Below are 24,211 nucleotides of genomic sequence, written 5' to 3'. Positions count from 1 at the left end.
TATAATGAGAATTAGAAAAAGTTAATCAAAATAACTTCTGATTGACCTCAAATGCTTTAAGATATAAGCAGATTGTATAATCCCTAGCATAGCTGGTGGTTCTCCTCTCCCTCCTGGTCCACAGGCCCCCAAAGGCTCTGGCCCCTTTATGATGTGGTGAATGACTATAGGTCAGGTGTCTCACTTCTGGGATGGGCAGCACATTGATGGTACAAGACCATCTTGAGTTCCTTTCTCTTATCACTGGGATCTGTGGTCCCTTGTTTTGCCCTGAGAGCAGCAGACATGGGGCAGAGCTGACCTGTGTGGACACGTGGCATGAATGGAAATGAGCCTTTGTCATGTTAAACCAGAGATCTGAGGCTTATTACTGCAGCATAACACAGTCCCATCCTGACCAATCAACTTTTTATGAAGTCATACCTTCCCTGTAATGAGGCCATCGTATCTATAGTGGTGATTGTTCCATTAAGTTTATCAATATAAAGCCTACTGAATTATGAATTTATCAGTATGACTACTAAATTGTGGCCTAAAATCCATGAAATATGAAAAGACATGGGAACCAACTGAACAGTAATAAAGATACTTCAATCCAAATCAAGTAGGGGAAGATAGTGCCTTCAACCTGATTGTAGGTGCAGAATTCTTTCTATCCAAATCTCACTACAAAATGTTAAAGTAAGGTTACAAAAAACCATAATAATAAACCCAAGGATGAAGACTTTAAAATGCCATGGTCCACTGCTTTGTGAACTGAACTCTAAGCTGAAAGGCACAGTCCTGGTGTGCCCCACTGACATGGTACAAAAACTAAAGTGAAAAAGAAGGCCGACCATGCTCACCTGCGTATGCACAGAATCTCCTGCAAGAACTTAGCACTCACAGCACACATCTCAGTCTTTGCACTCCAACTGTGCTGTGGTCCCAACAGCATTTTGGCCCTCCCAAGAAGGTAAATTTGTTCTTCTTATTTGGCTAAATTAAATGATTTACCCTGGGTTAAGTAGAGAAATAAGTATTTCATATTGATAAAGTCAACTTTAGTGATAATACTTTCTAGTTATGTTTAGGAATAAATTTTATGATCGTTATGATAATCTGTGCAGGTCTACATTTAAGGTTCTTAAAACATTTAACAAAATCTTACATATTCCCCTTTTGATTTTCAATGTTTAATTGTGATTGAGAATTTTTCACAAACAGTATTTGAAAATCTGAAAGCTCAAATTTACCATATGTGTAATGTTGGATTTACTAGCTTTATAAGGATTACTTCAGTACTTAGAAAAATTTTTTAAAGTTTTAAGGCTGTTTAAATTAGGCCCCTTGAAAAATTTAAGAGAGTCAGATATTAAAAAAGCCTGTAAAGGTAATGTAACTCTATGGGAGCTAATAAGCCAAGTTTGTGAAGTGGAGGTAATTATCTGACGGCATTTTATTCAGGGTCCTTGAGTATTAATTAAAAGCCATGTAAGTTGTTTCTGTGCACAAAACCTCGTTAGAATAAAAACAATCGAGTGGAAAGTTTGTTTTCCTTTTTCAAAATTGGTGTTTGCCCCAGTCCTTTTTACTTACAAGATGTTTTTAATGTCCTTAAATTTAACTCATCACATTAAAGTCATTATTGACCCTTGATGAGTCGAATGAAAGCAATGCGGGGGGTGACAGCGGAAGGTGGACTTTGGTTATCCTTCCTGGCTATCTCCTCTTGCTGCTACAAACACAATAGTGATCACAAACCACATTCAAGACACTCCAAGGTGTCCTGGAAGAAATACAAAATCACACGATGTCCGACAGCCACTCCTTCTGCATTCTTTCTTACTCCAACTTCTCCTGAATCCAGGTATCAAATTATATTATTAATTTCTATTCCACGAAAGACAGGGATAATATTACATAGCTAGCATCCAATAAATGTCTGATTGTAAGTAAATCTGCCAGTAATTAAGGTGCTAATTATGTAAACAATTTCACATCAGTTCTCTTAGCCTCCTAATCATATATGGTTTTATCTCACTTAACCCAATCAAATCTTGGAAGATGTATTAGTCTTCCATCTCACCAAACAGCAGTATATTAAAGTATTACAATAACTGAATGACTGGTATTTTACCTTCCCAAAGGTACCTTACTCCCAAAGAGCAGAAAAGACAACTGCAGATAACAAAATACTGTCCTTGTAAAATAATGCTGAAGTCATATAATTAAGAGAATGTGTCCCTGGAAAAAAGAAAATTAACAAGCTAAACAAAATAAATAATACAAAGAATAATCATATTTACATAGTTTCAGGTTTTATTTTCATAATTATCTTCCTATAGAAGCAATACTCTGCATTTCCATAACAACACATTTAATATTCTACTCATCAGAGTTGGAAAAAATAGGAATAAAGCAGATTCCATACACGAATACCATACTCTGCATATGTACAAATAAATTCAATATATTAAATCTATTTTGTAGGTGGACTTCACTTACAACGTAACAGAATGTTGAATAGTAGATTCTGAGCATATTCATGCAGACTTCCACTTTGGTGAAAGCGATGACAGTGGAGTTCTGGAAGACAATTCTCGTAAACACCAAGTTTTACACTTTGGACTATGCCCTCAAGATAGAAACTTATGTGAGTGGAAAAAGAAAATGTATAAATGTGAACCAAATATTCTTTACTACATAGAATAACCCTGACAACAAAGAATATCCCCAGGTCCTGGTTATCCAGTCCTCGCTGGGGGCAGGAAGGGTGAAGGAGGCTGCCCTTGGACACAGCCTTCTGTGTGGTTTAAAGCCCAGCTGCGCTGCTGCTACAGAATGCACTTCATCATCACCTTTTTAAAAAAAAGTTTTCAGTACATGGGACAACTTTTTTCCCCTAAGACTTTAAGGGTAATATGATCTATAAATAAATAGTCTACAATACCTTTAAAGTATTGCCAAATCTGTTTAAACAGATTACTGATTAGCTCAAATGAGCATTAATGTAAGACACCAGAAGTTTCTGATTGGATCTAAAGGATACAAGCTGCAATGATGGGATCTTTGAAACACCGCAATGTCCTTAAATGCAAATATCTACACATAGCTTGTTCATAGTTAATCCCAATATCATTAATAAAAATGAGCTGCTACCTGAAGAACTATGCCAATAAATTAAGGAAGAAAAACATTAAATTTATTAGCGTTTTGTATCAGACCTAAAATAAAGACCGTATACCAACATTCACGCACCCAAGACCACCTCCCAAAGGAGGATGTTATTCTGTCTAAGCTCTCCCACAGAACTAATTGTGACTGAAATCACTTCTGATACTCCACCTTGGTGTTTTCAGAAAGTCTAGCAAAATCAAGTATCCTATACTTAAATAAGTTATGACTCTAAAAGAGACAGAGACGGGGCATGAATAAGCAGGAAATTTCTTCGGCAGCGTGTACCTGCAGAATGCACACTACTGGTGTTTGCAGCCTCTTTCCAATTAACAGATTATGAGATAGGTCTAAGCCACACAGGGTGATAAAGGAATGTTTCGAAAACAGCATTTTAGGAAATAACTACAAAGGATCAATATATTAGCAGTGCGGTGTTTTAAATATGTCTTTCTAAAATGATTCTTCCCTTTCAGCTAAGTTTTCATAGTACATAGCATTTTTTTCTTTTTTTTTTTTTTTTGAGACAGAGTCTCACTCTGTCGCCCAGCCTGCAGTGCAGCGAGTGGCATGATCTCGGCTCACTGCAAGCTCTGCCTCCCGGGTTTACGCCATTCTCCTGCCTCAGCCTCCCAAGTAGCTGGGACTACAGGCGCCCGCCACCATGCCCGGCTAATTTTTTTTGTATTTTTAGTAGAGACTAGGGGTTTCACCATGTTAGCCAGGATGGTCTCGATCTCCTGACCTCGTGATCTGCCAGCCTCGGCCTCCCAAAGTGCTGGGATTACAGGCAGCAGCCACCGCGCCTGGCCTATATAGCATTTTCCATGTCAACTTAAGACGGAGTTACAATAAAACAAACCAAATTATTTTGGAGGGAAGAAATATATCTGTATTAGATTGATGGAAACATTACCTCATTCTTACAATGTTAGAAAGATATTCGTAGGCTGGGTGAGGGGGCTTATGTCTACAATCCCAGCACTTTGGGAGGCCAAGACAGGCAGATGGCTTGAGCTTAGGAGTTTGAGAACAGCCTGTGCAACATGGAGCAACCCCATCTCTACAAAAAATAGCAAAAAAAAAAAATAAATAAATAAAAAAATTCGCCTGGCATGGTGGTGCATGCCTGTAGTTCCAGCTACTCGGGACTGAGGTGGCAGAATCACCTGAGTCCAGGAGAGGCTGCAGGGAGCTGTGATCGCACCACTGCACTCCCGCCTGGGCAACAGAGTGAGACCCTTAAAAAGCAACAAAACCCCCGAAGGTATTCATTACCCATGAGCTCCTATTTGGTCAAGAACCAAGTAGATTTGAAGACAGTCACTGTATGTACTTTTTAGATAGAAGAAATACCCACACTTCAGAGAGGACTGAAGATATTTATAGAATCACTTTAATACGCTACCTTCAAAATTTTTCAAACTCATAATAAGAGCTTCAATCCATCTTTTATTGGGCTAAATAATATTGTAAGGCTCAAAATAGCTTCCTGTCTCCATCTCATCTCTGAAAAGACTTGATAATTTAAATGTATCTAACATCATGGGGGTAAATTTCCTTTCCAAAACAAATTTTAAAATAATTTTTTATCAGTAAACATTACTTTTAGCAGCAATTATCAAATGTAAAAAACAATTCACTAACAGTAACTTACAAGCATCCAAGAGAGAAGAATACCTATGCTTATTACCCCTTTTGTTTAGAACATAATTTATGTATAATTTGGCTTGCAAATTTTTTCATCAGCTATATTAAAACATAGACAGTCCATTTTCTGTAAATTCCTGCTGGTGTCTTAGAAAAGCTCTTATGGAAAGAAAAAGATATGCTTCACAGGTAATGGATACAATGAGTGATTTGGGGAGATGGTAACTAAAGATCCTAAGTCTTTATTAGGATCCAACATGACTGTAATGAAGTACGTATATCCCTAATCTATTCCCAAGTCCTTGAAATGGCATGTCAGGATTTTTACCTTTGTTTCCCTTTTCTTTTCAGCAAGCAAAATACTAGCACAGTCCTCCTGAGTATTCGTCTTCCTCTTCATCAGCAGCTGTGGCAGTGACACCATCAGGCTTGGCCTGTGGTGTTGCGGGTGATTTCTTCTTGATTCCCCCTCCTGGAACCACCAAACTCAGGCCCAGCTTAGCATACTGTCAACAACAGAGCATGTTCTTAAAAGCTGGATAACTAGAATCCCGACACGTTTTACTCAGCTCTAAAAAGACAGCCTGGCTCTCCGCCCTCATGACCACCAATTCTGCCATTCAGATGGAAAACAAAACCCAGTAACGCTGTTCTCCAGATGCCTCATGGCCACGGTGGGGCAGGTACACAACTAGTAAAAGTATCAATTATAATTTCTTAATTAAAACAGGTACTTACAAATCCACTGAAAAAATAGAACAAATAGAAACTTATAGTCCTGGTTCACTTTACATGCAAGGCATCACGTGAGGATGTTTCTCACACACTGACTAATGTATTCCTCACAACAGTCCAGCAAGACGGGTACTAGGGGCTTCATTTTACAAATGAATTAACTGAGGTTTAGAGAGAATTAGTGACCGGCAACACGTAGCTAGTCATCACGGATCCCCGCAAGTCTACTGAATTACAAAGGCCACTACAGAATGGGTCTCTTTCAGACGGTCCGTCTAAAAGAAACGAGTAAAAGCAACCTATGCAGGACAACAGATAGAGGAAAAGTTGAGAAATAAGCTTGAATTTTAAAATATGTATATGGTCAACAGTTAGACGGGTGAGTAAATGGCTATAAACCACACAACTACCATCTATTTTATCTAAATCTATGGTGAAATTCAATGTAAGTGGTCAGTTTCCTTATGAGTAGTAGTTTGAGAAGAAAAAAAGAGGTAGGAAAAAACCTCTTAAGTACACGGGTAAAAATCTCACTAGAAAGCTTTCTTTCAAGAGAAAAGATGAAAGCTACGCAAACAGGTCCGCTTACATCATTGTCCATGTACTTGAACAGTGGCGAGCTGCAGACATCTGACACTTGGTCTTGGTCCTGCTGGTCATAGCCTTCAAGAAGCTGCTCTAGCGCAGCACAGTCTTCGCTGCCGTTGAACCCGGGGATGCTGCAGTGAGCACAAATCACACGGCTTCACCTTCTCCTTAAAGGAACACAACTCAGGCAGGGATGACTCTGCCCCTGGCATGTGACAATGTCTGGAGACATTCTGGTACTTAAAAGCGTGGGAATGCTAGTGGCATCTAGAGGGCAGAGACCGGGGATCCCACTAACCAGCCTGCAGTGCACAGGACAGGCCCAACCACAAAGAATCATCCAGCCCAAATGTTAACAGTGTTGAGATTAAGACTGCTCATGTTAAACACTAAGAAAATCCCTCATTTTGATTTCTGTAACATACAAATGGATAATTTTTTTCTCCTTTTTCTTATTCTTTTTTTCTTAGAAGGCAAATAAAACAAAATGACTAAAATGACTAAAGTCATTCACTTCCATGGAGGTCCCCAAGAGAAAAATACAGGAAAGGAAACAAACAAACAAACAAAAAACAAAACGTGTAAAATGCCCACTGTAAAAGATGAAATGGTAGACGAGCACTCCTAAGATTTAGAAATAACAGTCTCATGGCCAGGAACATTTGTCCTAGCAGCAATCTTAGTTGTAGAAACAGAAGTGCTAACACTGCAAGTCAAGAGGGCCCAGACAACGTCTTACCTATAGCTCTCCCGGACACATCTTTCTGCAGCTACATAGTCATTTCTGTGGAGATGAACTAAGACTTGAGCAATTGTTTTCTAAAACAAAAGAGAGGATCATGGTCAAATTTATGTCTGTTTAATAAAGTCAGTATCCTGGCAGTATTAAAAACACCTGGAGTTTAACTTTCAGAGTCTTTGTTTGTACAAACAGAGATTTATAAATGCTATAGTAACTTCTACGGGACACCTGAGGGGAAATATCCGAGAACAGTACTTTCCCAACTCTCATGTCCTGGGATTTGGCTGCTTGGGGCAAGTCTGGGATTCACCCATTTCTAACAAGTTCCAGGGGGCACTCTTACTACTGGTCTGGGGACCACACTTTGACGCAAGCCTTAGATCACAACCACGTTTTAAAGAGAATCTCTTTCAAATATCTACACAGACTCAAGCTTGAAAAGGGAATAAAAAAGAAGAGGGGGGCGACCATAATTCCACAATGATACTTAGAATCTTTAAAAAGAAACTAGGAAAAAGATGTATGAGTGAAAACTTCAGATAACAGAAACAATGATAGTACTGATAAGTCAATGATAAAAGCAGTAATAAGATCAAGGATATGACTGATAAATTATTGGCAAAATAGGTCTTTATGAAGTATTTTTCCATCTTTTTGATCTGTATTGTTTAGGTAACTTTTACTGATTTATCTTCAAATTCACAAAGTCTTCCTTCTGTCATCTCTGAGATTAAGCTTATCCAGTATTTTATTTCAATCATGTATTTTCCAGTCCTAAAATTCCCATTTAGTTCATTTTTATAGTTTCTATAAAAACAATTTTTCCTATAAAAAACAACAGGTCCTCTTTTCTATTCATTTCAATTGTCTTTATCTTTACCTCATGAAGCAACTGTAAGTCTTTATGTGATAATGCCAAAAACCCTGGTCACTGCCGGGTTGCCATCAGTTGTCTTTTCTCCTGAACACTGGTCGTATTTCCAGGTTCTTGCATGTTAATTCCGGACTGTACTGTGAATGTGATGCTGCGCGGCCTCTGGTTAATTTTCAGGAGAGTACGGATGTTTTCAGCAGGCAGTCACCCCAGTTAGGTTCAGACTACATGTGGTGCCTTGTTTTTGGTGGATGGAAGTTCTACACTCAGTTCAAATCCTTTGCTATGTGGCTTTGGGCCTGTTCCATGCATAAGCCCTGCAGAGGGCAGTGCGACACTTCGACGGTGAGGAGATCTTAGCTCTCCAACCTCTGCGCTGCACTGCTGCTCTGGTGCCTGTCTCAGCACAGCTGAAGAGTAAGCCCAAGACCTGTGTGGCCACATCCACACTCTGGGGACTCCGTTTCCAGCTCTTTCCTTTCTGGAATTTTCTCCTTTCTCTCTAGCTCATTTTCCTAGTTCCTCTGGCAAAAGAGACTGGGGTCCTTGTGGCGTTTTATCAACCTGAGCCATCATCACAGTGCAGCTCCATGCCTGGGCACAAGCTTGGAGCAAAGAAAAAGGAGAGGAAAACAATGGGACCTCTTCTCCCAGTGCTGGTTAGAGAGGCGGGGTTCCTTTTGGAGTTTTCACTGTTGCAGCCTTTGCTGCCCAGCTCCACAACTGCGGGCTTCTCTCATGGCAGGGCAATGCTGCAAGACGCAATGGAAAAAACCCCCGAGAAACTCACTCCCATAGTAGTTGTTTCTCCAAGTGTTTGCTCCTCTCATTAGTCTGTTTTTATTTACTTTTCAGAGTTCAAGGGTGGTTGCTTTTGTATTTTATCCAGTAGTTTAGTTGTAATCAGCAGAGAGACAAGCTGCAGTGGGCTTACTCTATCTTGGTCAAAAATAGAGGCCCAGGAAGTATTATTTTACAAAAACATAGAAACAGCCATAGAATCCTTTCTTAGGTACTTATTCATACCAGTATAAAAAACCATCTAATGTAACACCAAAAACAAACACTTTCAAAGAATACCTTATAACAAGTTGGATAATTCTCAATTTCCTTATAAATATTTTTTTCTTTCTGAATAGAGAGTGCCGCCTCATCAAACCTAAAACGAAACACAGAAATGTGAAACAAGCAGGTCTAAATGATCGATAGCAGAGGTGCCCTGAGAAATGTGCTTGACATCATAGACTGCAGAGACACCCGGAGGACAGGCAGTGTTAGCAGCTGCCCCAGGACCCAGGTTTCCACACGCTCTGCTCATTTGGCTTGCCTTTCAAATGTCTGACCGCCCACTTTCAGGCTGCACGGTGACAGAAAAAGCAAAGAACTCAAGGATGGGTTAGGTCAAATGGGGAGTTTGAAGCTTGGTAAGGACTGTCCAATAATGAGTATCACAACTTCTTTGTGATACGTATTTGAGACGATCTTCGATTAAATCACCCAAGATTTCTTTCCGCCCGACTGAAAGAACATCCTGACACCCAAGGCACTCAGTACCTTCCCCCAACTGTGTCCCTCCATCACATTCTCGCTGCTGCCCCAGTGGCCCTAGCAAGCTCTGAAGTGCCTAAAAGGGCAGCACTGAGGGGTGGCAAGTCAGAGACCTAAACAAAAGCCTTCCTGCATCTTCAATCTTCAACATTCATCTTTTCCACTGACCCTCATACATTCTCCTTTTCTTCCATTTTGCCTAATGGCAGAATGAAGATGAAAGCAAGGAAAGGAGTCACCAAAACTTTTTCCCCAAACCCTCCAGGCCCTTACCCCTTTTTCACTCCCCCAGCCCTAATTCCATCAAACCCTAATTGAATCCTCCCCTCCCTGCAAAGCTGTAGTATACTCCAAATGCCAGGACTCCCTGAGTAGTACAACTTGAGACTGAGTGAAATGCACGGTCTGTAGCCATTGCTGTCATCCCAATATGAGTTCAAGGTTATGGCAGCAACTACCAGGGGTCTGGGCATTGGGAATATACACAACCAACAGCCAAAAGGGGCAAGAGTCTGTACTATCGGGATTCAAAGGGAGGTAAGTGGTATTATAACCCAAAATAAAAATACAAAAATGTTATGCTATATGATTTTTTTTTTTTTTTTTTTTGAGACAGAGTCTTACTCTGTTGCCCAGGCTGGAGTGCAGTGGCGTGATCTTGGCTCCCCGCAACCTCTGCCTCCTGGATTCAAGCCATTCGCCTGCCTTAGCCTCCCAAGTAGCTCGGATTACTGGCGCCTGCCACCACGCCCAGCTAATTTTTGTAGTTTTAATAGAGATGGGGTTTTGCCATGTTGGCCAGGCTGGTCTCGAACTCCTGACTTCAGGTGATCCACCCGCCTTGGCCTCCCAAAGTGCTGGGATTACAGGTGTGAGCCACTGCACCCAGCTTATGTGTTATCTTTTTAAAAATAGTTGCATGTATACAGACACACACACCACACACACAGTGGGTTGGCTTATGCTATTATGGCTACTTACATCATGAGTTAAAACTGAATCTTTATGGGACGCACCCTGGTAACTTAGTGCCTTATAAAATAACACTCAGAGAAGAAATGCGTTCTGAATTTCCACAGGTCAACTTGATAAAGTTTTGGAACAAAGTCAATTTATAAACTGGGTTTGGCAGCAGAATTCTAAGAGTGCTCCCAATTCTTGCCCCTTGTAAACATTTCCTGCATAATCCCCCTTTAAGTGTAGGTGTGACCCTCGGAATACGATGGGCTATCCTGTGATTAGGACACAAAGGGCCCTTCCTTAAGTTAGAGGCCAGAAACCAGAGTGACGCGCTCCCGATGCCTCCAATCAGCAGCAAACTGCCATGCTGTGAACCACCAAGGGGGGGCACATGGCCAGGAACTGAAGGCGAACTCAAAGCTGAGAACAGTTCCTGGCCAATAGGCAACAGGAAAACAGGAATCTCTTTCACACAGCTGCAAGGAAATCAATTCTGCCAACAATCAATGAGCTTGGAAAAGGACCCAAGCCTCCGGTGAGATCACAGCCTGCTCTGACACCTTGATTTCAGCCTGGTGAGACCCTAGCTCTGCTACCTAGCTACACTAGGATTGAGCTACACTAGGATCTAGCTACACTAGGATCGAGCTACACCAGGATCTAGCTACACTAGGATCGAGCTACATCGTATCCAGACTTCTGGCCTTGTGAAACTGTGAGCTAATCAGTGAGTATTGTTTTAAGTTGCTAAGTTTGTAGCAATTTGCTATGCAGAAATAAAAAATTAATGCAAGGCGGACTACAGCTACATGTATCTATATTATTTATAATTGTGACCCTGAGCTTATAACAGATCCTGTTTTATAAAATAAATTACATCAGAATATTCTGTGCCCACAGTGTCCAGATTATATCATTCTATTAGCAACCTCAGTATTTTAAACTTTTCATACATTTAACTATAAAGGGTGCATTCTTTATACATAAACTGTTTATTTCCTTAACATAATAATAGCATTTCTATGTGCTAATATATACTTACCTAACAAAAAAGCCAAGCACTTACATGAGTTTGTAGTTGAAAAAGTTGATCAACTTTGCTAAAAGGCCATGAAATTAGCATATAAAGCCATCTATTTTTAAATGTATCCTGAAAAGTTACTTAGTATAATGAAACACAGATGATTTCAACTTTCCCCTCAGGTAATACTCAATATTCCTAACACAATGACAAGAATCTGGTTTTGCTGAAAAAAGAATAAATTGTTTTTATCTTCCCCAAATGAAACAAAACTGAAACCAGACAGAAGTTATGTGCAAATGGCAGAAAACTGTCACAGAACCTCATTCACCCCCAAGCTTTCAACAGACACCTTCCTCACCACAACTCAGACTCTTCCTCTGGCCCCAACTATTCCCTGAACTCCAAAACCTATTTCTACCTACCTACAGAAATGTCGAGTTTATGTGTCATATTCCCAACGAAGTTTATGATCATCACCGAGAAGTTTGTGTCTATATTCCTTATCTGTTATTAATGGCACCATGGGCAGAACAGTTACGTAAGACAGAAACCCAGGGATTCTCCTTAATAGCACACACCCCACCCCTGAACATATACACACCCAGCCCTCCCTGTGTTTAGGATCTAGTGACTGTCTCAGACAACTGGTGAGAAGCAGCTCTTTTCTTTGCTAACTGAATCTTCTGGGAGGGATTTGGGTTCACTGAGACCACACACCTTATCTCAAAGGTACAGACCTTGTCTCAGAGGCACAAGGTCATGATCAACTTGCTGCAAAGGCCTTTTCTATATATATATATATTTTTGAGATGGAGTCTCACTGCAACCTGCGCCTCCTGGGTTCAAGCGATTCTCCAGCCTCCTGAGTAGCTGGGATTATAGGTGTGCGCCATCACGCCCAGCCAATTTCTGTATTTTTTAGTAGAGGAGGAATTTCACCATGTTGGCCAGGCTAATCTTGAACTTCTGACCTCAGGTGATTCATCTGCCTCGGCCTCCCAAAGCGTTGTGATTACAGGCATGAGCCACGGCACCCAGCCTGGAAAGGCCTTTTCTAAAAAGGAACAAGGGCACTGGCCTTGGACTGCCTTTAAGACCATCCCAGATGTAATCTAAATGAAACTCTGAATCACTTCTGAACTATGACTCTCCAGAACTGAAGGAGAAGCAAGAAATTAATATGTTAAATAGATTAACTTTGCTACACTAACATAAAAAGTATTAAATTAGGACATCTTACGGACTCATGTTAATGTAAAAAGAAAAAAAAACCCAATAAAGCAAAGTCATGAATAAAAGCCCTACATTTATAAATGTGCCCTTTGAGCACATCTACGCAGCATTCTCACTTCTGCTGCTCATTCAACTAGCATTCTCCCCTCTGCTGAGGCTTCGAAGAATCTAACTCAGTACTTGCTTTAGAACAATAGCTTTCTTTAGATGTGTCTAAACCGACTGGCAACATTGGTAATGTTTTGAGGATGGTGGTGGCCCCCATCCCTAGCGGAGCTTTCTGAAGGAATATGCACAGGCAGCTGGAAAACCTTCCTCACCTGACCTCCCCCAAAAGATCCTGGCCTCTCCCCTTTCCTGCGCTACTCCCTCTACCACACAGCTTTAGATAATCTATACCTTGAGAAACAAAAGCAAAGATACGGGAAGCAGAAATACTTCAGGGGAGCTGAGGCAGTGTGGACTCTCACACAGGGCTGTCCTCAACTTCTGCCCCTTCCTGCAACTTCACTTCCTCCACCTTCCATGGGGTCTCATAGTAAGGGACTTAGCGCTCTAGAAAGGCACTGGGAGCCTTGTTGGGGAGCATTAGGAGGTGAGAACAGATGAGAAAGGAGGTAAACTACGCTAAAACTTGCCTCCTGGCTGCCCTGAAAGAATGAAGGACACTGTTTCTAAGACAGGCCCCTGCTCACAAGTCAGAACCTCGGTATCACCTCACAGTTCAGCTATTCTGCCACAGTCATCGCACTATCACCAAGAACAGCGCTGCTGCTGTAACAAACATCTTCAGAAACTAAACTGAATCATTTTTAACTTGGGAACTGTCAGAGTTAGCATTCCAGTCACTGATTTCTGGGAAGCAACAAGTAATAAGATGAATAAAGGTAATGACCCCGGATTGACATGTAAATGAAACTTTGCTTCATGATTAAAGTCCTAATTTAAAAACAAAATGAAATTTCTATTCCATTTAGACAAAAAACAAACAAAAAAACAAAAAAACCTACTCAGTGAAGGAAGGTCCTATAAACAAAGTAGTCTATCTAAATGAGATTAACAGTTAATTCTAATTTATTCTCATGTTACTCTAGACTGATTTAAATTATATTTCAGCATCTGCAGTCTTCATGAAGAAAAAATTTAATTCAGTCTCAGAAAGGATAGATTCATCAGTCATTTCTATTTTGATTCCTTGACACATGAAATGGATCTTGCGTCTTTTCTGTCACTGGGAAGCTTTGGGCAAATTTCAATTAAGATATCTGCAGACCTACAACCTCCTAAAGATGTTTATCTTAAATATTATTGAGATAGAATTTTATTAATGAAAGAAACTGTTTACTAAAAGTAAACTGAGATAAAGTAAAAAAACAAAAGGAAATCCCAAGAGGTTTTTAGCTTTCTGAGGTTCAACTATTTGTGCTTCAGGTCACATGTTGCAAGGTAAATATTGTAAATATTGTATTAATGACACTATTTGTCAAGAACCTGTCAATTTTCATGGGTGTTTATGCATCTTTGTCATTTATCCTAATATTCTTATTTTTCCTTGAGAGAGGTATCATAACCCAACCAAATAACATGAAGAAAACTGTTCCCTCTCAGGTTGCTGAGTCAGGGTTCAACCAAAAAAAGCACAGTGCATGATAAATTTGGGCATTACACTTTCAAAAAACAGCAGATCTTTTAATATCTAATTCAGTGTGCCTACTGTCTAGTAAATGTTAATGTTCTCTTGTGTGGCCTGGTGTGTCTACAGCTTATACCAAAAAAATTAACAAGCTATCCCCCAAATGACTTTCCAGTTCCAAATGTGGCTTCAAAGTATAAACACACAGCAATAGTTTTTAAAGACATACCTACGTCCTCGTACTAGTAGTCTGGAGGCTTTTCCTAGTAATTCAACTGCCTGCCGTAAGCGTTCTTCATTCTGAAGGAATCAAAGACAAACAAGTATTGGCTGCTTTAATGCTGAAATGTTTTTATCCCACAATATTTATTTTGTAAAGAAGTAACGGCACTGGATCAAGGGGGGAACACGAAAGCTGCTAGTCCATTTCACTACTCTCTAAAAGAAAAGAAATAGCGCGCAACTGTGAGCACGGAAAAGTTTTAAAAGTAGCCACTGCATTTCTCTATTTTCCTACATATTATTAATCTGAACATTCTAAGTAATTAAAGAAAAAAATAAGATTCAAACTTACTTCAAACACATTAGCTGTCTGTTGATATAACTGTACAGCCTTCTCTGGATCAACATTTTCTATAAGCCTGAATTAGACAAGAAAATGTGACTCACATGAGAAATGGAAAGCTTATTTTTCAAGGACTTCTTTAAAATAAAGACAAGACTTCTATGCAGAGCCTCGTCCATCTCACACTCACTTTCCAGCTCGCTCCAAAGCCATGGCTGCAGTGTCTGGGGTGCCGTTTTCTAGATACATCATGCTGGCTTTCTCAATTAGCTGAACAGCCTCTGGTAGTTTCTGCATCTCCTTTGGGCAAAGGATACGCACAGGTTGGAAAATGCATCCGTTAAAGAAAAACAGAGTTAACAATCTGAAATGCAATTTTTTAAATTTTAAGTTCTGGGACACACGTGCAGAACGTGCAGGTTTGTTACACAGGTATACATGTGCCATGGTGGTTTGCTGTACCTATCAACCCATCAGCTAGGATTTAAGCCCCACATGCATTAGGTATTTGTCCCGATGCTCTCCCTCCCCTTAATCCCCACCCCCCGACAGGCCCCGGAGTGTAATACTCCCCTCCCTGTGTCCATGTGTTCTTGTGGTTCAATTCCCACTTATAAGCGAGAACATGCGGGGTTTGATTTTCTGTTCCTGTGTTAGTTTGCTGAGAATGATGGCTTCTAGCTTCATCCATGTCCCTGCAAAGAGCATGAGCTCATTCTTTTTTACAGCTGCATAGTATTCCATAGTGCATATGTACCACATTTTCTTTATCCAGTCTATCACTGATGGGCATTTGGGTTGGTTCCATGTCTTTGCTATTGTGAATAGTGCTACAATAAACATACGTGTGCATGTGTCTTTATAGAATGATTTATGTTCCTTTGGGTATATGCCCAGTAATGGGATTGCTGGGTCAAATGGTATTTCTGGTTCTAGATCCTTAAGGAATCGCCACACTGTCTTCCACAATGGTTTAACTAATTTCTACTCCCACCAAGAGTATAAAAACTTTCCTATTTCTCCACAGCCTGGCCAGCATCTATTGTTTCCTGACTTTTTAATCACTGCCATTCTGACTGGCGTTGAGATCTCATTGTGGTTTTGATTTGCGATTCTCTAATGATCAGTGATGATGAGCTGTTTTTCATGTTTGTTGGCCACATGTCTTCTTTTTCTATAAGGAACTTAAATTTACAAGAAAAAAACAACCCCATCAAAGAGTGGGCAAAGGATATGAAATGCAATTATTTTATCCCTAATTCCTGAAAGTAAATGACTCAAAAACATTGTATAGCAATAAATATATTTAAAATGAAATGCTTCACATGATTACTCTCCCAATCAAGCCTCATTAAACCCAACCAAAAAGGTACCAGGTAATTTCTACACAGAGTTCATCACCACTTCACAGACCTTTGGGAAATCTATGAAAACAGAAAAAAACCAAAAACCTTGCTCTTCACTGTTTTCTAAGCATTTCTTTATCTTTAACTATTTACCAAGTCCCTACAACGTACAAGACCTCTGCCAAAGATCACAGACTGGCAGCCCAACGACTCTATCTCACTTCCAAGTGTGTTTTGCTTGATCCATGCGGTATTTTTAAATTAGATCTTTCATGAAAATTCTGTTTTATGGCTTTCTTCAAAAAAATATCAAAAGCTACGGCATTGGCAGGCTTGCATCCCTGTATGGCAACAAGCTGGGGCTGGGCAGCACCGTCCCGCCAGAGGAGCACGCACCTCCCGGCACTTCTCCCCGCTCTTCACTTCCAAATGCCTCCGCGTCCTGGCTGCTCACTCATTTCACTTATTCCTCTATACCCTGAGTTCATCTGAGTTTGCAACCCTCTTCCATGACTGATAAATTCTGTATCTTACTGTTAATCTATACATCTCAGGATCATGCAGTCCTACTGTAATATCTCCAAATCAAACACTTTAAAAATAAACTTAAAAAACACCATTTAAAAGCTAGTTATAAAGTTTATATAAGCAACTTTGGTGTTGACTTGCTGTATCTTAAGGTAGGCTCCACACTGACATCTCATGGGTAGTTTACAAATCTGCCTATTCAGTCCCTTGCTAAGTTGACAAATTCATTAGGATACCCCTAACAAAACTGGTCTCATTTTCGCCAACCCCAAAACATAACTTTATTACTTAGCTATGGAAACTAACAATAAAACAGACTGAAAGATACTGTATGAAACAAGGACTGCTATCACTCACTCTAGCAGAATGAAATGCGAATACATCTCCAAACCTCAGTGAAAAATATACCAAACCTTTTGGGTTTTTTGTTATAAAACCAAAAGTCAATGAAAGAATCTGAGTCTATAATATCTGCTGAAAAATATCTGAATGAACAGGGGAGGGAAACCTAACAAAATCTCTCTCAGGCACGTTAGTCCTGAGGGTCATTTCTGCTTTTAAAGAATACAACTGAACCTTGGACAGCAGAGATTTAAACTGTGCTGGTCCAATTATATGCAGACTGTCTTGCTCCTCTGCCCCCTGAGACAGCAAAACCAACCCCTCCTCTTCCTCCTCCTCAGCCCACTCAAACGTGAAGAGAATGATGAGGATGAAGAGCCCTATGGTGCTCTACTTCCACTTAAAGAACATGAAATATATTTTCTCTTCCTTATGATTTTCTTAATATTTTCTCTAGCTTATTGTAAGAATAGTTTAAAACATATTCCATACAACACACAACATATGTACTATTTATATTATTGATAAGACTTCCAGTCAATAGCAGTAGTGGCTCATGCCTATAATCCCAGCACTTTGGGAGGCTGAGGCAGAAGTATCACTTGAGCCCAGAAGTTTGAGCCCAGCCTGGGCAACACAGCGAGAACCAGTCTCTATCAAAAAGATTAAAAAATTAGCAGGGCATGGTGGCATGCACCTATAGTCCCAGCTACTCAGGAGGCTGAGGTGGGAGGATCGCTTGAGTCCAGGAGGTTGAGGCTGCAGTGAGCCACGATTGTGCCACTGCACACCAGCCTGGGCGACAGACCAAGACCCTGTCTCAAAAGACAAAAACAGGCTATCAGTAAAGTTTTTGGGGAGTAAAAAGTTGTATGGAGATTTTCAGCTGCACAAGGGGTTGGCATCCCAGCCCTTGGGTGGCTCAAGGGTCAACTGTATTTCCTCCCCAAATTTACCTATCCACTAATTACATATATACTGTGAATCTACAACATAAAAGCATTTGGGAGGATTAAAAAAACAAAACAAAACAAAACAAAAAAACACACAGAAGCTATTCGTCATGAGTTTTACCCAGTAGGTAGAGCAAAAAATACGTTAGAAGGCAGTATAAATGGCATCCAAGTGCTATTTGTTGTTTAAAAATTAGCAACTACATCTTCCTGCTTTTGCATAAAATCGAGTGAGGCTGTGAATAAGAGGTCCAACCACAATATTGACACTTCTCCATAAAAAATGATGAGCTGCCTACTTGAAAGTTATACCCTCCACCATAAATATGCCTATTTTCAATGGTTGTGTGCCCGTGGAGCAAACAGGATATGAAATCACAGCAGTCATCAAGTGACAGAACCAAAGGTTGATCCAACAAGTTTCTGTGGCTTCCCTGCACATCTGTCTACAAAATGGCACTCTCCAACCCTTGCTGGTGAATAAATGTGAAGGTTTGTAAGACAAATTGGTAGAAATTTTAGCCCACAGAATTGCGGACCATGTAGCGCAGGAGTCCTATGCTCCCAAGACTGTCCAAAGGCATTTAATTTACATATAAAACAATGCCAGAAAGCATTTTCCTTCATCTGTTTCCCTGTCCACTAAGTTAAATTTCTTTCATTCAAAGTAGTGCCTTTCCAACCCTCAAATTAAATAGATACTTGGGCAATGGAAATGATGCCTGAATAATAAATTTTATGAAGATTCAAGTCTTAGTACAGCTGTTACAATATAAACTGAGGCTGTGAGAATTAGTGTTTGAGCGTTTCTTAATTAAGTATATCCTAATAACATGCACGAAGTACACTGAGACTGTAACAGCCACCTGGGAGCTTCCTAGTTCTCAGTGGAAAATGAGACAGAAGAAGGCCAGAGCAGATCCCCAGCTTCTTTGGCTGTAAGAGAAACTCTAGTTGCAAAGGAACTGCAGTTAATAACCTAACTTGCATCACCAAATACCAATTCAGTTGCATGTTTGGCCAGAAAAGCTTTATTTCAATGGATTTATAACAGTTTATCATGAGGAAGCATCATAATTTAAACATTCTTCTATTATTATTATTATTATTTGTTTTGAGACAGAGTCTCGCTCTGTGGCTCAGGCTGGAGTGCAGTGGCGTGATCTCAGCTCACTGCAACCTCCGCCTCTGGAGTTTAAGCAATTCTCCTGCCTCAGCCTCCTGAGTAGCTGGGATTACAGGCGCCTGCCACCACCCAGCTAATTTATGTATTTTTAGAAGAGACAGAGTTTCACCATGTTGGCTAGGCTGGTGTCGAACTCCTGACCTCAGGTAATCCGCCCGCCTTGGCCTCCCAAAGTGCTGGGATTACAGGTATGAGCCAGTACACCCAGCCTCACTTTTCTATTTTTCAAAATTTAGATAATTGCCATTTCTTCAAAAAACATCCTGATGCATAAATCTTTGCTATCTCTCTCTCAATGACAGATTCACAGAATTGAAATTCCTGGGTCAAAGACTATAAAATCTTTTAAATTAAGCATGTTAACAGCTATTACTAACATTCTTTAACCTTTTGGTATTTTTTGTTGTTCTACAATGAGCATGTGTTCACTGAAAAAAATAAGTTCACATTATAAAAGTCAGAGAAATTAAAAACAAAAGCTTTACTAAGGTAAAGATTCTTAAAAACAAAGCTTTATAATAAATACTTGAAAGTAGCTTTTACCATTTTAGATGAAACATTTTAAAAAAAGAAAGTACTTTATTTCAACTGCCAGCTGGCATACTTTGAGAGTCGGCATCATAAAGTAGTATGTTCTGTCTCACCACAGCAGGACATTAACTCCTAGCCTGCTTTTGAGGAGCAGAAGTACAAATAGCGGCACAGGCACATTGGTCGGAATATTCCATGCAGAATGAATTAAAGTAGCAAAAGCTTAAATCTGTGGTTGTCTCTGCTGCCAACTGTTATTCACACAAGTAAAAATGTCTCCTATAATCCATGTATGGTAATTTTTTAAATATTTATAAAATTTTACTACATTCAGATGTCCTTCTCAAAAGTAGAGAAACTTCCCATAAAGCTCTTTTTATAGCAATACACATCTATCCTGGTTATAGAGCTTAACACGCTACTGTTCCCAGTTCCCTCCGATACATTCTCTCTTATATTTCACTTTTAACACTCCTTAAGATGTACAGAATGTATTCTATGGGTCCAGTTAATGTTACAATGGACATAAACCTTACACTTAGCACCTCTTGCCTTACGGTAAGGAAGCTTTTCAACTCCAACATAAATTCTTGTTTAACACTTTGTAGTTAATCCGTTTTACCTACACAACAACTGTGACATAACATTACTGACCTTCAACATCATTCCAGCTTGCTCATAAGCTCTGCAAAGAGAATATAATTTCTCTGATGAGATCTTAATGAAATGAGGGGTATAAGAAACTTTCTAGTGAGGAACTACTGATAAGGAAAGTGACTTCAATTAAAAAGGGCTCATGCACAACATATCACTTCAGGTTTGTATTACCACACAATATAACTTTTTATTCTTTTTTCATGGGGAATAATGGCTTAGAACATCAGACGTTTGAGTTAAAGAGATTTTATTTTGCAGATGCAAAATTAAGTAAGGCTCAGTAAGGTTAAATTAATTTCCATCTGACAAACCTAAATCTAAGTTTTTTTGTTTTTTTTTTTGGGCGGGGGAGGGGAGGAATGGAGTCTTGCTGTATCTCCCAGGCTGGAATGCAGAGGCACGATCCCACCTCACTGCAACCTCCGTCTCCCAGTTTCAAGGAAGTCTCCTGCCTCAGCCTCCCCAGTAGCTGAGATTACAGGCACGTGCCACCATATCCAGCCAATTTTTTGTATTTTTAGTAGAGACAAGGTTTCACCAAGTTGGCCAGGCTGGTCTTGAACTCCTGACCTCAAGTGATCTGCCCGCCTTGGCCAACAAATAACTACTCTCCACAAGGCAGGAGAAAGCTTCCTGCCTCATTTCCACAGGCACTATTAACTATCAAACAGAGAAAAACAGAGATTCTAACTTATTTTTTTTTCCCATAGGCTACTGAACAAAATGCTCCTAATAATATATTATGGCAAATTTAATTTAAACTCTTTATATCTTAGAGTTAGGAGTGACTTAGTTTTTAATGTTGAGGTAAAAACTGAAACAAAGAGAAATGATTATTTAAATCAATACAAAATGTATAATTTGGGAAAAAATTACCAACCTACAGAAAAACAGCCACATTTAAAACATAATTTGCAATTACATGAACACATGAAGAATACTTACTTGGCAGCATGGAAAAGACTGAATGGAAGCAACGAAGTCAAAGTTAAGGAAAAAAGAAAAAAAAAACGAATAGTTTCTACAGATCTAGTATTTAAAGATGGTTAACTAAATCACTGACCCAGTTGGTTCCAAAAGACAAATCCTACAAACAGGTAAAAAAGAAATAATTCAATGCCTGTCGATATCGTTTAAAACTACGTAATTCCCCAAAACACGGCACAGGTTTTAAACTATTTCTGTTATGCAATAATCTGAAATTTTACTGAAGTGCAAAGTTATTATGACTACAATTTGCAAGTAAGAGAAACATTTTTTATCGGTAAGTTTTCAAATACCTCAGGAAAATGTACTGTTTTAAACTACTTATAATTTTTATTTCAAATACCCAAGGAAAACTGTATTTAAAAAAAAAAAAACTGATACAGTAGTTCATGCGTTTTCAATACCTGTGCTACTTCTTCATTCTTCAGCACATGTCTATAGATTTCCCTTACTTCATCCCAAGTAAAACCATCATCAAGTAAAACCACAAACAATAGAAATAAGTTCTCAAATGTAGCTCTGCGAACCAGTGTGGACCTTATGATCAAACTTCACTATAAACACTCCTTCAGAGTTTAAAAATACAGAATTTTTCTAATAATTTTCTAACTTAAAAACATTTTACTTCACAGTTAGTAAAGCAAATTTACAGCAAGAGAAAACAGTTTGCCAAAATCATCTAATTGTTTAACTTCTTTTTAACAGTTGAAAAAGATACGCCCTATTATTTTCATGGGCAATAGCTTCCCTCAGGCAGGCGTCTTTTGCTTGCTCAAACTGTTTGGCATTTTTAAAAGCAACAGCTGAAATAGAAAAAAAAACCCTCTCATTTCCATCATTAAAAACCTCAAATCATCACTGAAATCTGCATTTTATATGAAGTATTACAAACATACTTATTTCAAATACTTAAGAAGTTTCCTAAACTATAAAATACTACTTTTTTCTAAAGCAATTTCCTTACAACTTTTCCAATTATCGGTAACTTAGGAGTATTTTTAAAAGTTTTTCTTTTTTAATTGTCGACTACTGGCAACAAATCAGTGTTACTTCCACTCAAAATCAAGAAATCTTTCTAACACCAACACTCCCTAATGCTCCCCAGTGACCGGCAGATTTTTTAGTCACAAAAGACAGCACCTTACTTCACCAGTTGTACCTTTAATAATAAAAACAGTATTTTAGGTATAGGTCATTCAATTACGTAGAAACTGAGGGCCAATAAACACATTAAACAGTTTTTAAAATAATAAACCTTCTTTTTGGCACAATCTTTAAATGTCTAACAATGCATTTATTTTTTTCTTTAAACCTTTTATACCGTTTACCGTCTATGAAAAAGATATCTCACTGTTCAAACAGCTAAAGTATATTGCAAGCTGTTTTAAAAGTGTAATCATCAAAGCAAAACAGGAGTGCTTATAAAATATGATCGTATACATTTTGGAAAACTTATCAAGGGTTGCTTATAAAGAAGCAAAAAGCATAATGCTTTAAGAAAAGTGTTATTTGTTAAAAACACTCTTAAAATTCTCTTTAATAAAATGTGAAAAATAAATACTGAAACTGCTCCCTTCCCTGCTTTTCCGTATGTTGCTTTTTTAAAAAATTTATTCTGATTAAATAGATTTTCCATAAGCCCTTAAAGAAAATAAACACAGGATGCTTCAGTGGGAAAATCTCACCTAAAACATTGATTTTTGAATGTAGTTCATGATCTCAGAGGGACAGAAAACAAATCTGTGTTAAATTTCCCTCCCAGAGGACACTTGCAAAATGTTGTTCCCTTCTGCTCCAGAAGCCTCACTGCATAAGTCCATAAAACTCATACGGAGTTTGAACTTTCCATAATTTTAAAGTATGAGAGAGAAACAACTGCCTGATGCCAAAAAAGAGAACTCACTCCGATTTAAATAAAAGCACTGAAGACGCATTTGCTGTTTAACCAAAAGCACTTGCCCTAGATGTTCTCTGTGCTGGGCTAACACGTGTGATCAGGGCTATCGCTGAAATACAACTGAAAACGTGCTCAAGGTACTCAAAATTTTGTTATATTTTATTTATACTCCAAATTACCACAGATATGCTGAAAGCTATCACTCTATAATTCAGAATGCTAAATTTTTAGTAAATTCCCTTATCTGTTGCATATTTTACATTGTTCCTATCTTATATAAACTGATTAAAATATGTATATAGCTTAACACTTCACGAACACGCAACAGACACATTCAATGTGACGTTCATAAAAGACATAAGGACCAAGCAAACATATGATTTGCAGATCTGCTTAAGATGAGGCTAAGTTAACAAAAAATTTAACAAACTCCTTATTCAATAGAAAGTATAGAGAAATACGGCAAAACTCATGGATACAGTATTCAAACAACTGGAGTTGAAGAATACATAAGCAACACTAAAAACCCACTGCCGTGTATCACCAACCCCGCCCCATTGCTGCTGTCATAGACAGCAGGTACCGGGAACTCTGACTCAGCTCTCAACACATCTGAAAATAACAAGTGGAAAAAACCTTTTGTTTTTTAACTATTAAAGCCTTGTAGAAAGCATATACATATTATGGTGAAATGAAGTTATCGGACTATTTTAAGATTACATGCTGGAGCAACTGGACTACAGTCAAAAATACCTGCTTTTCCATATTCAGAAGCGGCACTGTCATAATCTGGCTTCCATTTTAAAAAACCAGTTTTCAGGCTAGAATGAAAGAAAGACACAGTTAACAGAAGTTACCAACCACATTTATAAGTCAGATCTCTGCTTGTAATGACCTTCTAGGTCTTAAAAAAAAAAAAGAAAAAAGAAAATAAAGGAGGAGCCACCAGGCATAAACTTTCCGCGTCACCTGCCTCCACCCAAACTTATGCCTAACAAACACGACCTCACCTCTTTCCCTCGCACTGTCACAGGTATGTGGTTTCCTCCTACAGGTTCTCAATTCATGGTCCCCAG

The 24,211-nt window shown here is 39.0% G+C and overlaps 1 protein-coding gene across 12 annotated transcripts in view; it reads right to left on the bottom strand.

Moving 5' to 3' along the window:
- NAPG (NSF attachment protein gamma) overlaps positions 1-24,211 on the bottom strand; it is a 37,917-nt gene that overhangs the window by 9,170 nt on the left and 4,536 nt on the right. Inside the window, exons 2-14 of one of the 12 annotated variants that reach the window (XR_013408075.1) lie at positions 23,889-23,956; positions 21,957-22,041; positions 21,197-21,214; positions 20,249-20,279; positions 14,899-15,008; positions 14,718-14,784; positions 14,373-14,443; positions 8,826-8,904; positions 6,869-6,948; positions 6,131-6,260; positions 5,135-5,312; positions 2,488-2,568; positions 846-997 (exon numbers count right to left, since the gene is read on the bottom strand). Coding sequence is in view for 9 of the 12 variants with exons in the window: in NM_001258101.1 (NP_001245030.1) it covers positions 5,169-5,312; positions 6,131-6,260; positions 6,869-6,948; positions 8,826-8,904; positions 14,373-14,443; positions 14,718-14,784; positions 14,899-15,008; positions 20,249-20,279; positions 21,197-21,214; positions 21,957-22,041; positions 23,889-23,956 (883 nt within the window). In the remaining 3 variants the exon portion in view is untranslated. 12 annotated transcript variants of the gene reach the window in all.

The sequence above is a fragment of the Macaca mulatta genome, chromosome 18, assembly GCF_049350105.2.
Source record: "Macaca mulatta isolate MMU2019108-1 chromosome 18, T2T-MMU8v2.0, whole genome shotgun sequence".
NCBI lineage: Eukaryota > Metazoa > Chordata > Mammalia > Primates > Cercopithecidae > Macaca > Macaca mulatta.
The sequence above is the reverse complement of the archived record's forward strand: the minus strand, read 5'-3'. Positions and strand labels throughout refer to the sequence as shown.